The sequence below is a fragment of the Bison bison genome, unplaced genomic scaffold, assembly GCF_000754665.1.
Source record: "Bison bison bison isolate TAMUID 2011002044 unplaced genomic scaffold, Bison_UMD1.0 scf7180017864519, whole genome shotgun sequence".
Lineage (NCBI taxonomy): Eukaryota > Metazoa > Chordata > Mammalia > Artiodactyla > Bovidae > Bison > Bison bison.
The window spans coordinates 9,262,009-9,277,546 of record NW_011495072.1 but is presented as its reverse complement, the minus strand read 5'-3'; the positions used below and the strand labels follow the sequence as shown (position 1 = coordinate 9,277,546).

At 42.2% G+C, this 15,538-nt stretch overlaps 1 protein-coding gene across 3 annotated transcripts; it reads left to right on the top strand.

Moving 5' to 3' along the window:
* The first annotated feature begins 4,599 nt into the window (after nt 1-4,599).
* On the top strand, nt 4,600-10,282 carry LOC104981637 (protein pitchfork). 3 transcript variants are annotated; one of them, XM_010830840.1, is made up of 6 exons: nt 4,600-4,651; nt 4,884-5,026; nt 5,652-5,750; nt 6,501-6,631; nt 8,547-8,664; nt 10,043-10,282. In XM_010830840.1, the coding sequence occupies exons 1-6, from the start codon at nt 4,633-4,635 to the stop codon at nt 10,109-10,111; spliced, it is 579 nt and encodes a 192-aa protein (XP_010829142.1). In that variant the 5' UTR covers nt 4,600-4,632; the 3' UTR covers nt 10,112-10,282. The 3 variants fall into 3 exon arrangements, with proteins under 3 accessions (XP_010829142.1, XP_010829143.1, XP_010829144.1); XM_010830841.1 differs by having other exon boundaries at nt 4,633-4,651; nt 4,884-5,030; nt 5,659-5,750; nt 10,043-10,111; XM_010830842.1 differs by lacking the exon at nt 5,652-5,750 and having other exon boundaries at nt 4,633-4,651; nt 10,043-10,111.
* Nucleotides 10,283-15,538: the final 5,256 nt, after the last annotated feature.

Below are 15,538 nucleotides of genomic sequence, written 5' to 3'. Positions count from 1 at the left end.
CCAACATCCACTGGATCATTGAAAAAGCAAGAGAGTTCCAGAAAAGCATCTATTTCTGCTTTATTGACTATGCCAAAGCCTTTGACTGTGTGGATCACAATAAACTGTGGAAAATTCTGAAAGAGATGGGCATACCAGACCACCTGACCTGCCTCTTGAGAAACCTGTATGCAGGTCAGGAAGCAACAGTTAGAACTGGACATGGAACAACAGACTGGTTCCAAATAGGAAAAGGAGTACATCAAGGCTGTATATTGTCACCCTGCTTATTTAACTTCTATGCAGAGTACATCATGAGAAACACTGGGCTGGAGGAAGCACAAGCTGGTATCAAGATTTCCAGGAGAAATATCAATAACCTCAGATATGAAGATGACACCACCCTTATGGCAGAAAGTGAAAAGGAACTAAAAGCCTCTTGATGAAAGTGAAAGAGGAGAGTGAAAGAGTGGGCTTAAAGCTCAACATTCAGAAAACAAAGATCATGGCATCTGGTCCCACCACTTCATGGCAAATAGATGGAGAAACAGTGGAAACAGTGTCAGACTTTATCTTTTGGGGCTTCAAAATCACTGCAGATAGTGATTGCAGCCATGAAATTAAAAGACGCTTACTCCTTGGAAGGAATGTTATGACCAACCTAGATAGCATATTCAAAAGCAGAGACTTTACTTTGCCAACAAAGGTTCGTCTAGTCAAGGCTATGGTTTTTCCTGTGGTCATGTATGGATGTGAGAGTTGGACTGGGAAGAAGGCTGAGCGCCAAAGAATTGATGCTTTTGGATTGTGGTGTTGGAGAAGACTCTTGAGAGTCCCTTGGACTGCAAGGATATCCAACCAGTCCATCTAAAGGAGATCAGCCCTGAGATTTCTTTGGAAGGAATGATGCTAAAGCTGAAACTCCAGTACTTTGGCCACCTCACGCGAAGAGTTGACTCACTGGAAAAGACTCTGATGCTGGGAGGGATTGGGGGCAAGAGGAAAATGGGACGACAGAGGATGAGATGGTTGGATGGCATCACTGACTCAATGGACTTGAGTCTCAGTGAACTCCAGGAGTTGGTGATGGACAGGGAGGCCTGGCGTGCTGCGATTCATGGGGTCATGAAGAGTCGGACACGACTCAGTGACTGATCTGATCTGATCTGATCTCTTTCTCTCTAAACTAAGCTGCTGGAGACTGGGCTGACCACATCTGTCTTGCTCACTACCACACATCACAATCCTCAAAAGCTCCTGACACATCAGAGTGGTTCACTTGTGAATGGCTGGACACTTCCCTGCCTGCTTCCTGAGCCAGTTAGAATTCTCAAAGGATAATCAAAGTCAGTGCTTCTCAACTTTCAACAGGCACTAGTCACCGGGAAAGTATAAATTATGATTTAAGAGATCTGAACATTCTGCCCTTCTCACAAGTTCCAGGTGATACCAGGGCTGCTGGTCCCACACTTTGAGGAGCAAACCCTAACCTTATAAAATCAAATGACAATCCAGTCACATAGGACAAACACAGTGTCATTCTACTAATATGAGGTACCTAGAACAGTCAAACCCACAAACCTGAAAGTACAAGGTTGGTTGCCAAGATCTTGGAGGAAAGAGTTGTTGTTTAATGATTACAGAGTTCCAATTTGGGATGATGGATGGTGCTGATGTTGTACAATAATGTGAAAGTACTTAATGCCACCTAATCGCCAACTTAAAAATGATTAAAATGGTAATTTGTATATTACATCTTACTATAATTTGTAAAAATAACTACACAAATGAAACCCAAATTGGTCTTGCTATGAGGACTCTACTGGGCCCAGGGATGGTGCTGGGCAGAGTCTGCATCTCAGGTGCCAAGGTCAAAGGTAGAATTAATGCTAACTCTGCCAGGCAAGTTGACATTGAATAATGGTCACAGGCCTGTACATCAGGCAGTTTCTGACCTAATCAGAGGGCTTTTTGTGAGAGACAAATTGCTTGTTAAAGATTGGGCTCTGTGGGAGAGGGAGGGGGGGGGATGATTTGGGAGCATGGCATTGAAACATGTATAATATCATATAAGAAATGAATCGCCAGTCCAGGTTTGATGCAGGATACAGGAAGCTTGGGGCTGGTGCACTGGGATGACCCAGAGGGATGGTATGGGGAGGGAGGTGGGAGGGGAGTTCAGGATTGGGAACACCTGTACACCCGTGACGGATTCATGTTGATGTATGGCAAAACCAATACAATATTGTAAAGTAATTAGCCTCTAATTTAAATAAAATTAAATTTAAAAAAAATTTTTAATAAAAATTAAAAAAAAAAAAATCTGGCAGAACCTGAAGCTGATTTGCTTGTACATGTAAAGCACATTTTCTGATCTAAACAAGTTTCATTTTTTCAGCCGAGATCCCAGATAAAAGTTACTATTGGAGTGGAAATTTTTATCTTGAAACTGAAGTTCCTAATGCATATAACATGGTGCCTCCGAAAGTAAAATGCTTTACTAGAATCTGACCCTCAACATTATGGTGATATTGAAATATGACTCTATTTACTGAGGGAACTTGCAACAAGTGGCACTGGCTGGGCTCCCACCAGAAAGTTAAAAGGTTGGTGTAAACTCTATCTACTCTTCCTTTCATTTATTCTTTATTGGAGTATAGTTGCTTTACGATGTTGTGTTAGTTTCTGCTGTACAACAAAGTGATCAGCTATGTGTTGTGTTGTACTAAGTTGCTTCAGTCATGTCTGACTCTGCATGACCCTATGGACTGTAGCCTGCCAGGCTCCTCTGTATATCCCCTCCCTCTTGGACTTTTCTTCCACCCCTCCCATGCCACCCATCTAGGTCATCACAGAGCACCAAGCTGAGCTCCCTCTACTATATAGCAGATTCCCACTAGCTATCTATTTTACACATGGTAGAGTATATATGTCAATCCCAATCTCCCATTAAAAAGAATGAAATTGCATCACTTGTAGATACGTGAATGGGCCTAGAAACTGTCACTCTTTTACTGTTAGAATGAAGTAAGTTAGAAAGAGAAAAAAACAAATATTGTATATTAACACATATTTGCAGAGCAGGAATAGAGATCAGATGATCTTTTGGATTTTGATGATATATTATATATTGAAACTATGGCATATCACATACAAGATGAGGAAATTTTCCACAATAAGTTGAGGAGGGTATTAAACCTTACACAAGATGACAAAATATTTTAGGATCATGGATTATGTGTCATATGCCTCTGTAACTTAAAATAAGTTAAATTTCTCTCCCCATCTCTGTGCCTGCTTGAGTCTTTCTGGATTGAACGAGTCTTGTGACCATATAATGAAGATGAAAAATTCCACAGATGCCCATTTTTGATGGAGAACACAACAAAACAATGTGTTTTGGGTCCAAGACTGTTCTGCTTATTTTGTTTTCCCAAAATTGATCTATATAGGTTGCTGATGCTCTAGGGAAACTTTAACTCAAAATTGAGACTAGAGCTTGCTTACCCTTTATCCGAACAAAACCAGTTTCTGCACAAGTGGTTCTAATAATGTTCAGTGTGACCCAGAGACTAACCCTAAGAAACTCCCTGCAAAGGGTGATTGGATATAAATTCTCTCAGCTTCTTCCATGTTTGTTGGCTCTCCTTAGATGCTCTAAAGCTTCCTCAGAATGCATAGAAGCACTAAGTGTGTGACTTACTGAAAGAAAGGTTTATGTAAATATAATAATTTTGAACAAACCTCATACTTGCAAAACTTGCTGACGAGTGGTATGTTCTCATCCAGCTCCCACAATTCAACAGCACCTGTTGGTGGTAGGGAAGAGGCTGAGTGAAACAAGCTTGGTTTACACCAAGACAGCAATTCACTTCTAGGATCCAAGTAGTCTACTGTCACTAAACTAACAAAATTATTTCTGTAAAAGGAAAGTCCACATCTTTAGAGGGTTTAACTAACAGGCCATTTAGCTTTATTCTGGCATTATTGTTGTCCTACTAACAGTCCAGAAAACTAGGTGGGGAAAACTTCCAGAAAAAGACAGGGGGAGTTGGGCTGGCTGGTAAAATCCATCATTCTGCTTCCAGTGAGAAAACATTGGAAATTAAGTTCTTAGGAGACAAAGATGAATCTCCAAAACGATCTAAGTAGCACATGGTCCAGTATGGTTAAATTTTTACCATTATTTGGACACTAATAAATATTTGTTGAATAACTTGAATAAATGTCTTACACAGTCATAAAAAAATACGTTGAATAATAATTCAGTGTCTTTTCAGTGACTGGCTAAGTAGGAAAAAAACCTCTAAATAACTTTCCCAACAACGTATCTTTCTTATCTCATTCAAGATCCAATCTAGGAACATATGTCACATTAGATTTTCATGCTTCATCAATATGCCTAAATGTGAAGTAACTCCTCAGCCTTCTTATGTCCCTCATTTCTTTGGTACACATACACTTATTTTGTTTTTGTTAGTTCACACCCTCCTGGGCTCCTGGCCCTAGCGGTGCAGGTTCCCACCCAACGTGGCCCGACGTGGCTACATGGCAGGCCCCCTTGCCACGCAGGCGCACCAGAGCTGGGGTTGTCTGCCAGCCTGTTCCCTAGGCAACGCGGTTCAAAACGCTCGCCCTAGAGGCACTGGCGCGATGTGCTTCAGCCAAGCAGGTGAGGAGGGCTGAGTTGATAGAGGCAGAAGGAAGATGGGGAGACTGGGAAAGACCAAGCGGGAAAGGAGGGAAATGTGGCTTGCCTGTCTCCTTGGATTGGTCACGGTTTCGTTAAGAGTGCAGTCTGCTCAGGTCTCGGCCACCCTTCCCCACACCACCCCTGCCCCCACCCTCATTTGGACCACAGGGACTTCCTTCATGTGGAGTTTCTCCTCTTTCTCGTTCTCCAGAGACGCTGGTTAACTACTCCTTTGGATCATGTCAACATAGGAAGATCTTTCCTCACTTCTATCCCTCAGACTTGCTGGGGAACAAGTTTCTCCCTATTAGGGGAGTGCCCCACAGAGGGCCTGGATGTTATATAGCAGAAGAAGTGAGTATTCACCTTACCTCAGGTGGGTGTCAGTTCCCAGACTATCCAAGGATACCTAAGTTTCCTGGAAGAAAAGCCCTGGGCGATTTGTGACCTTCCGGGTCCCAGCAGGAGAAAGTGCTCTCTGGTCCTCCGTCTGCAACCAGCTGTCAGGGCCAATATCAGAAAGTAAAGGGCCATTACTCACCTTTGCCATCCCCACTAAATGCAAGTCTTGGCCTCATGCGATCCCCAGTAAGTGTTCCCTCATCATTCATACCTACAAAGGCCGGTGACTAAATATTTCCTCTTAGTCCAAACCTACTGTGTCTGTGCTGGTATGTAGTTTATGAAATCATAATCAGATTCAGTTGAAACCATATAAAGCTGATTCAGCTCTGTGGGGCTCAGAATAGTGGATTCACTGGATTCGAATGTCATTCACTCTACCTATCCAGCCACATTTCTTTGTAGAGAAGCCTGTGTTACATATGTAATTGTTTGGTCTTGATTCAGAGGAATCAAGAAAGAAAGGGCAACTTGAGCAGAGAAGATTCAGGGATACTCTGAGACCACTCTGTTTTAATAACTATAATGTTCTCTATGCATGTTTTGTCTTTGTTTGTTTTCTACATAACACATGAAGAGTAAAGACTTGGCATACAGCCTCGCTAAGATCCCAACCAGTATAAAAGGATATGGTTTTGGAGCCAGAACAGCTGTGAGGTTTAAGCCAAAGAACAAGGTTAGAAATGGCTGAACGTGCTTAGATTTCAGTGTGATCCATGTTGCTGCATGTATTTTCACTGAGGAGCACAGTTGGAGTTTACCTAAAGTATGTCCTGAAATTCAAGATGAAAGTCATCTGGACAAAAGCTACTAAGGAGTCTACATGAAAACTTGGGTGTTAATGTGGGAAATGTGTGTGTGAGTGTCCTGGGAGAATGGAAAATAATTCTCAGAAGAAATGGTACCAAGGCAGAGCTTCAGTCCTGAGACACCTGCTGATAAAATACTGGAAGCTTTGTTTATATGCATCATATAATTATATGTAATATATAGTATAATATCTTATCAGTTAAAAAAAATCAGTTCTAACTTCTTAACCTTTTTGTGTGATTGGATTTCAAGTCTTCAGTATAGGTTCCTAATCTCTTGTTGGACATTTTCTTGACACTTAAGCTCAGGGAGAGGGATACTGGGTCCAAAAGAAAATCTGAGTGGGATGGTGGGATGGTGGGATGGTGGGGATAGTAGCTACAATAGGTTACCTTGGCTCTCTGCCCCCATAGGTTTATTTCTATAGCCAAAACATTAGGTACCTTTAGGTAGCTGAACAATACTCTTATCTTGGTTTTCAACCTACTGTGGGCCTAATTCTATAAACCATAGCTGATACATGAAGAGGGGGAGGATGACTTTGTTTTTTCTACTTAGAAATCTTTACATATATATACATCACCCTCTGACATATTGATCTTTCTCTTGGAAACAGGATGTGACACCTTACCCAGGCATGTACCAGACAGTCAATCTTCAGGAGCAAACACACAAACCAAATTTTGCTCCATTTAATACCTTGTCACCTCGCTTTCGGACATACTCAAAGGACCCTTGTTATCCTGGGTATGTGCCCCTTCTTCTGGTGCACTTCAACAAAGAGCAATAGGAAAGGAAGTACAAAAAGGGGTTACATCCCAACCACGCCCTCTAAATAAGAAACCATCTATCTTTAAAGATTCAACCTCTTGCCTTCCAGGTCTCTAGAATTATAAAATTGTAAACTGTGGTGATTCATTCAATAAATATTTATAAAAGGCCAAGAAGTTGTGTAGGTTCCAAAGATTTTGCATTACACCCATCATCATTTCTTGGAGCTTACATTCTAGAGTCCAGACAGATGAGAAGCAAATAAACAAGAAAATAATCAGTGGTAATAATGACCATATAATTTATTAGTCAGCATGTGACACTTCTTAGACTTTAAAGGGGGTCTTATTAATAATTATACCAAGACAGTAGCCATGAGCTGGAGCTACCACAGGCACACCAGGAAGTATGGGGACCTGGTGGAGTGCTGAATAACACCAAACAAGATGATATAATAGGCGGGGGGCTTCCCTGGTGACTTAGTGGTAAAGAATCTGCCTGGAAATGCAGGAGAAACGGGTTGGATCCCTGATCTGGAAAGATCTGGCATGCCTTGGAGCAACTAAGCCCATGCACCACAACTACTGAGCCTGTGCTCTAGAGCCTGGGAGCCACAACTAGTGAAGCCGGCACTCCCTAGAGCCCATGCTTCACAGCAAGAGGTGCTGCCGCTATGAGAAGCTCACATACTGCAACTGGAGAGTAGCCCCTGCTCATTGCATCTAGAGAGAAAGCTTGTGAACCAACAAAGACCCAGTACAGCCTAAAATAAATAAGTAAATAAAAATAGTAATATTTTTTACAAAGATGATGTGATATGGAGTGATGGCTGGAATCTACTTTGGCAAGGATTGGTCTTTCTGGGAAATGAAAGCACAATGACTTCATCTGAAAGCACAATGACAAGACTGAACTGACCCTGTGAAGATCTAGGCCAAGAGCTTCCCAGGCAGAAGGAACTGCAAATACAAAGGCTGTAGTTGGGAGGTGTGTGGAAAAAAGAAAGAAGGCTAGTGTGGCTACAGTGTAGTGGGCAAGGAGAAAATGAGAACAGAGGAGGAATAAGGGCTAGAGTCCATAAACCTCATAGACCAAGGGAGGTGGTCTCAGTGCTTTAGGAAGCCATTGAAAATTATAGGGCATGGTCAGGGTCTTTCTTTTACTAGTGAGAATTCCAAGGATGAGAGAGGAAATGTAACTTTCTTAAGGTTCTAGTAAAGAAGTGGAGGTGATGAAGCTTGTTTCCCATGTCCACTCTACATCTTATTTCCACAGTTAAGTGTCTACACCAAAAGACAAAATGATATGAACAAAGGCAAGACAAAATACCCTATTGTTGAGAAATTTCACATCATGTGTACTAATTAGCATCACTGTGGCAAATCTCTATTATCATCCACCACTTCTGGGATCTCTTGGTTTCTCGGTTAAGAAGAGTGAGGTTACAGAAATAGCTTAAACTAGAGTTGATTTTTACCTTCACTGAAATGTCAGGACTACAAATCTTGAACACTAACACCTATTTAGAAACACATTAGCAGGCAAAGGAACCCTATGCTTACCTGACATTAAGATCTAATCAGTCTGTTGCCTTTTCCAAAAGAGTTAGGACTAGTTCAGGTACACAGGTAGTACTGATGAAGTTTATGGTCACTACAACCCACTCCAGTATTCCTGCCTGGAGAATCCCATGGACAGAAGAATCTGACAGGCTGCAGTCCATGAGGTCACAGAGAGTCAGACACTACTGAAGTGGTTAAAACTTTCACATCCAACTCTTTGCGACCCCATGGACTGTAGCCTGCTAGGCTCCTCTGTCTGTGGGATTTCTCCAAACTAGAATTGTGGTGGTCACTAACTCTTCAACATAAGGTTTTATATTTTTTTCTAGCCCTGGCACATATAAACTAGAGAAAAAGGAACCTCAGAAAGTCACCTGGCCAATGAAATTTGGATCTCCAGACTGGTCTCAGGTTCCATGTCTACAGAAAAGAACCCTGAAAACTGAGGTAATATGATTGGACTTCTGTGGAGCCTTTACCTAATACTTCCACATGTATCAGTGATTCTTAACCAGGGGTCTGGGAATAAACTTCAAGAAATCCTTGATCCCCTGAAAGTACTTGCACAATTTTGTGTAATATATACTTATGGGAAATTTTGAAGAGTTACACAATTTCACTAGATTTCTAGAGGTGTATGTGACTGAACAAAAGTCACAATTTCTTATTTAGTCCTCAAATAACCTTTGTGGTAGTCTTAGATAATTATCCTCTATGATTGAGAAGGAAACTGAGGATTGTGCTGTGCTGTGCTTAGTCACTCAATTGCATCCAACTCTTTTGGAGAAGAGAATGGCAACCCAGTCCAGTATTCTCACCTGGAGAATCCCATGGACAGAGGAACCTGGTAGGCTACAGGCCATGGGGTCGCAAAGAGACACGACTGAAGTGACTAACACTTTCACATCTGACTCTGCAACCCCATGGACTGCAGCCTGCCAGGCTCCTCTGTCTGTGGGAATTCTCCAGACTAGAATATTGGAGTGGGTTGCCACGCACTCCTCCAGGGGCTCTTCTCAACCCAAGGATCGAACCCAGGTGTCCCACATTGCAGGCGGATTCTTGACCAGCTGTGCTACCAGGGAAGTCCAAACTGAGGCTTCAATTAAATGGCTTGTTGAAGTTGCTCAGCTAGAATATAGATTGTGTGACTTCTAAGCCAGTGCTCTTCCCATCACATCACCTAGTATTAGATCATCAAGGTGCAGTGGATCATTCTGGCAAGAACATGGATTTTAGGAAGAGACTGCCTGGGTTCAAACACTAGTTCCATATTTGTTTGCTATATATCCTCTAACTTTTCTAAGCCTCAATTTGCTTATCTTTAAAATGGATATAAACTAGACTTGATCTGATGAAGTTGTAAAGATTGAGATATTATAACACCAGACCTGTAGCATAATAAATGGTCAGCCCGTGTCACTTGTAATAATTCCAGAGGTGTCCTTTTCCCCCCTGGTGGAACTTTGGATTAATTCTGCAAGTGTTTATTAAATGCCAAATGTACTAACATCATTGTGCTAGGGCCTACAGGTAACATTCAAGAATTAAACATATAATCTTTGTTTTCAAGACATTTACCAGCTATACTTGATGATTTGCCAAGAAGAAAATAATTCCTAGCATGATATATTCCAGAAAAAGATGACAAAGAGTAGATATACAGAGCAATGTTGAGAGATTCACTAGGTTAGGTTACTGTGTGGTTGGGGCTCAGGTAGGCTAAAACAGCTCCAACAATACGGGTCTATTTCACACATCCAGGAAGACCAGAGGCAGGGAGTTCTCATGTGAATATTGACTTTGACAGTATTTTTCATTGCAGCTGTCCACAGACAAGGACTTTAGAAAGCATCGGAACCGTTTGGCCTACCTAAGCTTGTACTACAACTGAAAAGCTGTGACTACCTTCACATGCTCCTCCTGACCACAGACTCTTCAGGACTGAGGACAGAGCTGCTCTTGTCCTTCTGCATTGTCTGACCCTCCTGTCTGCCATCATGGGGCGCAGGGAGGGGCAAAGGGCTCATAATTACTATATGACTGCATAAAGACTCAGTGTACAGAAGATGCTCTCTCCTCGTGCTGGTTTGTTCTGTAAAAATGTAGAAGGGTCCGAGGGTTTCCTAACTGAGTGCTCAGTAGAGTGGCTTCACTTTACTGAAATATTATACTTGTGCATCCCCGCCCTCTAGCTATAAGTCCCAGGAATGAGTTTTATGTTTTCTACTGCCAGTCCTGGTGATAGGATATTGTTGGTCTATACATATCAAGGATTTGGATGGCTTGCTTGACTTTGTATTTGGGATTGCTAGATGTAGAGGATACTTAAGGCAGAGTAAATGTTTTAGGGGCTCTTACAATTCCTAGACAAGGTGGCAGAGTAGAAAAAACTTCGTGAGCTCACCTCTTCTCACAAGCACACCAAAATCACAACTCACTGCTAAACAACTATTTGTTAAAAAAAAAACTGGAACCTGCCAAAAAATATCCTGCATCCAAAGACATAAAGAAGTAACCACAATGAGACACTAGGAGGGGTGCACTTGTGATATGATCAGATCTCACAAACTGAAGAATAATACGACAGAAGTTCTTCCACAGGTGTGAAAGTTCTGAGCTCCATGTCAGCCTCATATTTGACATCGAGAAGAACAGTCTCCAGAGCCTTTGACTTTGAAGGCCAGTGGGGCTTAATGGCAGGAGCTTCACAGAACTTGGGGAAATAGAGACTCCACTCTTAAAAGCTACACACAAAATTTCATGCACACCAACACTCAGGGCAAAAGCAGTAACTTCATAGAAGCCTGAGAAAGGCCTATCTGTTGGGGTTTTGACGGTCTCCTTGGAAGGTGAGGAGAGTGGTGGCTCATCCTGGGGACAAAGATATTGGTGGTAAAAATATTGGGGGGAGGGTCATCTGCATGAACTCTGACTGGAGGTAGACATCTTGCTTGGGTCATTAGCAGCAAGACCTGGCCCCATCCAACAGACTCTAGGCTCCAGAGCTGGGGTATCTCAGGCCAAACAACAAACTGAGTGGGGATGCAGCCCCATCCATCACCAGACAGCCTGTTAAAAGAGTTCCTGAGCCCACAGCCACCTTTAAACATGTCCCTTGACATGGCCCTGCCTGCTGGAGGACCAAGACCTCCAGCTCCACTCACCACTGGGCAAACACTGGCCTCTCCAGGGGCCAGACAAACCAAGAAGCCTGACAAATCTCTAGTCTAGCCTCACCCACCAGAGGGCAAGCATCATAAGGCAGAAAACTATAATCCTACAGCCTGAGGAACTGAGTCTGTAAACAGGTAAGAACTTACCCTGAGACCACTCGTCCCTAGTCCTTGGGAGATGAATGGGGAGTGTACTCCTAGGTTACATAAAACATACCCTACAGAGAGCCACTTCTCCAAGGCTGAGAAATATGACTAATAACATTCCACCTACATAAAAATACAAATAGTTTAGACAAAATGAGATGGCAGAGAAATATGCTTCTCTTGAAATAAGATAAAACCCCAGAACAACTAAACGAAGTAGAAAGAGCCAGTGTACCTGAGAAAGAGTTCAAAGTAATGATTATAAAAAAGATCCAAGAACTTGGGAAAAGAATGGATGCACAGAATGAGAAGTAACAAGAAGTTTTTTAACAAAGAGAAAATATAGAGAACAGAGTTGAAGAATACAATACCTGAAAAGGAGCTCTTCCAAGTGTCCGAGTTCCTTGGTGTGGAGTGGGAATGTCCCAATTTGATAGCCTGTCCTAGATTCATGTAAAAATGAGTCAACCCCCCCGCTCCCATTACATCATCTATTTAGTCTGTCAGTCATCATCATGCTGAGTTCCTACCATGCAAATCATGCAGAGTGGCAAGCACTGGGGTCACAAAAGGAATTAAACTCATCTACTGACTCCTTGGGCCTGGACTGAAGTACCAGAAGCACTCCCCAGGGAAGTTAATGGACTGGCTACCCTCCTCCCCCCATTTTAGTGATGTCCTGGAGTCTCACTAGTTACTCTAGGTGTGCCAAGGTCAGACCTCATAGAAGCTGCATTCAAAGTACTTATCTAGACACTGCCTGGTGTGTACCCCACTCTGTGAATATTTAAAACTTTCAAACCATAGATCTTGGTGAAATGGGCTCCTGATAAGCTTAGGATTCAAAGCTAGAATTGTATTTTTTTTACATTGTTCATAACACATCTACAGCTTTTAATATTGTCACAACCAAACCACTCAGTGTTTTTATAAGCATATAGGACTTTTTGGTCTTCAATTGTGGCTTTACTTAGGAATGTACAGCTCTATGGAGGAATGAGGAAGGCAACACTGAACATGTCAGATTATGTCATGTGTTGGAGGAGAAAGGACTTTAACTGGAAGAAAAATAGTAAGAAATGGGAAGGGGATGGAAAGGGGGACATTGTGAAATATCTACATTAATTTCACATATGTATCTCAAAATTGATTTTGTTTCATAAAATGAACACAAATCTTTATGAAAACAGGCAGCAAGCAAGTGAAATTTTAATTCTGTTCATAGGAGAGATTGAGAAATGGTAAGCATGACCATACGTGCTGAGATCATTCTTCCACAAACACTTGAGTAACGAACACTGCTAATCATTCTGTGTATTTTCAGCATAAATTTTGAGTAAATTCATTCAATTCAGGTTGGTGGAGAAATCAAAGTATTTGCCCTCTCCAGGCTAGTCTGTTGAAATTCTTCTCCACCTATTTACATGGATGTAACGACTGAAGCGACTTAGCAGCAGCAGCAGCAGCAATGAAATTCAGTATAGCTTTGGGCTGTGGAAAAGATGGTACCATATACTTCAAAACCCCAAAAGACAATTCAGATAGTTTTTTTAAGTGAAAAGTATTCCACAGCCATCAACCTTCCTTTCCACAGACCTGTGAAAGCCAGGGTATAAAATCTCAGGAATATAAGAATAGCAAGATGACTTGGAGGGCTGAATTTTCCCCAGGGTATTTTAGCCTGAATTAGCCATGGTGGTTACCTCATAATAAGCCCAGAAGCCAGCATCACGTGTGTAAGGACCAGATGACCCTGCTCCAGAGACTGGGGCACAGACAGGTGTCAGAAGTGCTGAGCCGGAAGGTCCTCCCATAGGTGGGGAACCCCATGATGAGTTTCTCTGAAGGGATGCCATTGTCTCTCCAGTACTTCACAGCATATCCCTGCAGAAGCAACACAGACCTTATTCTTCACCATTGTTTGTTCCACATTATTAACAAAGTCTAGCTAATTGTCCCCCAAAGAGAAAGCCTGTTTTCCCACAACCAAGGCTCCAAATCCCTTCCCCATCTTCCTTCTGCATATTTGAGTCTTCTCTTTCTTACACAGTTGAAATAACCCATGTCACATCAATCCTTGGTTCCTACATACAGGAGACTATTGTGCCTGTACATGTGTCCCAGCTACCATGGAAGTCATAGGTCATTATGCTTATGAAATCAAGGAGCCTGGAATAAGAGATTTGAGCCATCAAGATCCTGGGAGCTTTTTCTTGTAGACAATTTAAGAGCAAGAAAATATAGCAGTGAAAATTCATGATGTCAGGTAGATATCCATATGGGCCCACTAACGTGGCTTCCTGAGTGCCTTCCTGTTATCTTCTGTGACTCCCATGGGCCTAGACAGAAAGTCTCCTTTACTTCCTTAAAAGATTAAAGGCAAACCCAAAAAGAAGTCAAGCAAATATTGTTAAAAGGGTATGTGTTTCAGAAACACTCATCTCCAGGATCATGGGAATCATAAGTGAGTAGCTTTGTCAATAATAGTTTTCCATATTTCACACCTTTTCCAAAACAAACTTCTAATAAGGATTTCTATTATATATATATATATATATATATATATATATATAAATTTGGCAAGGTCTTGAACCTTATTCCTCTTTTCCCCAAGATCCATCATAGTGACAATTTAAACAAGTCAGCACTTTATTCCAGAGCCACTCATTACCCAAATACCTTTGGCAATGAAGGTATCAACTTTTTAAACATTACATAACTACTTGGGGTTCTCACCACCAAAAAGTTTAGGAATCTCTGCTCTAGGATTTGGGGGGCCTGGGAGGCTCATCACACTCACTTCCCAGTCGCTGCAATTTATATCCTGTGTCAGTGGTCCCTTGCCAGAAGAATAAGCTGCTGTGATCAGCAGCCTGGGATATCCTGTTTCTTTACCTTCTTCTTTCAAGTGAAAGTGAAAGTCACTCAGTTGTGTCTGACTCTTTGCGACCCCATGGACTATACAGTCCATGGAATTCTCCAGGCCAGAATACTGGAATGGGTAGCCTATCCCTTCTCAATACCCAGGTATCAAACCAGGGTGTCCTGCATTGCTTGGGGCTACTTTCCAACTTATAGCAATTCCCTTGTTTCTGGAAATAGCTCCTGAAATACAGGGATAGGTCCTGGTAAGGTGTAACCTTGACCAAAGAGATACAGGACAATAATATTCCTTGAATCTAAGTCATATTTAATGACAGTTCTGAAGAAAAAGCCCAGGAACTCCTGGTAGAGGGTCTGGGAGCTTACTGTGACTTCACTCTCCCTTTTAAAGCTCTCAGCTCAGTTCAGTTCAGTTGCTCAGTCGTGTCCGACTCTTTGCAACCCCATGAATCGCAGCACGCCAGGCCTTCCTGTCCATCACCAACTCCCAGAGTTCACTCAGACTCACGTCCATCGAGTCAGTGATGCCATCCAGCCATCTCATCCTCTGTCGTCCCCTTCTCCTCCTGCCCCCAATCCCTCCCAGCATCAGAGTCTTTTCCAATGAGTCAACTCTTCACATGAGGTGGCCAAAGTACTGGAGTTTCAGCTTTAGCATCATTCCTTCCAAAGAAATCTCAGGGCTGATCTCCTTCAGAATGGACTGGTTGGATCTCCTTGCACTCCAAGGGACTCTCAAGAGTCTTCTCCAACACCAAAGTTCAAAAGCATCAATTCTTCGGTGCCAACTCTCACATTCATACATGACCACAGGGAAAACCATAGCCTTGACTAGACGAACCTTTGTTGGCAAAGTAATGTCTCTGCTTTTGAATATGCTATCTAGGTTGGTCATAACTTTCCTTCCAAGGAGTAAGCATCTTTTAATTTCATGGCTGCAGTCACCATCTGCAGTGATTTTGGAGCCCAGAAAAATAAAGTCAGCCACTATTTCCACTGTTTCCCCATCTATCTCCCATGAAGTGATGGGACCAGATGCCATGATCTTTGTTTTCTGAATGTTGAGCTTTAAGCCAACTTTTTCACTCTCCACTTTCACTTTCATCAGAGGCTTT

Excerpts from the sequence above, each read along its gene's own strand:
- LOC104981637 (XM_010830840.1), top strand. Across the intron at positions 5,027-5,651 it reads GATGTTATATAGCAGAAGAA|AGTAAAGACTTGGCATACAG; the intron begins GTGAGTATTCAC and ends TAACACATGAAG. Across the intron at positions 5,751-6,500 it reads GGTTTAAGCCAAAGAACAAG|GATGTGACACCTTACCCAGG; the intron begins GTTAGAAATGGC and ends TCTTGGAAACAG.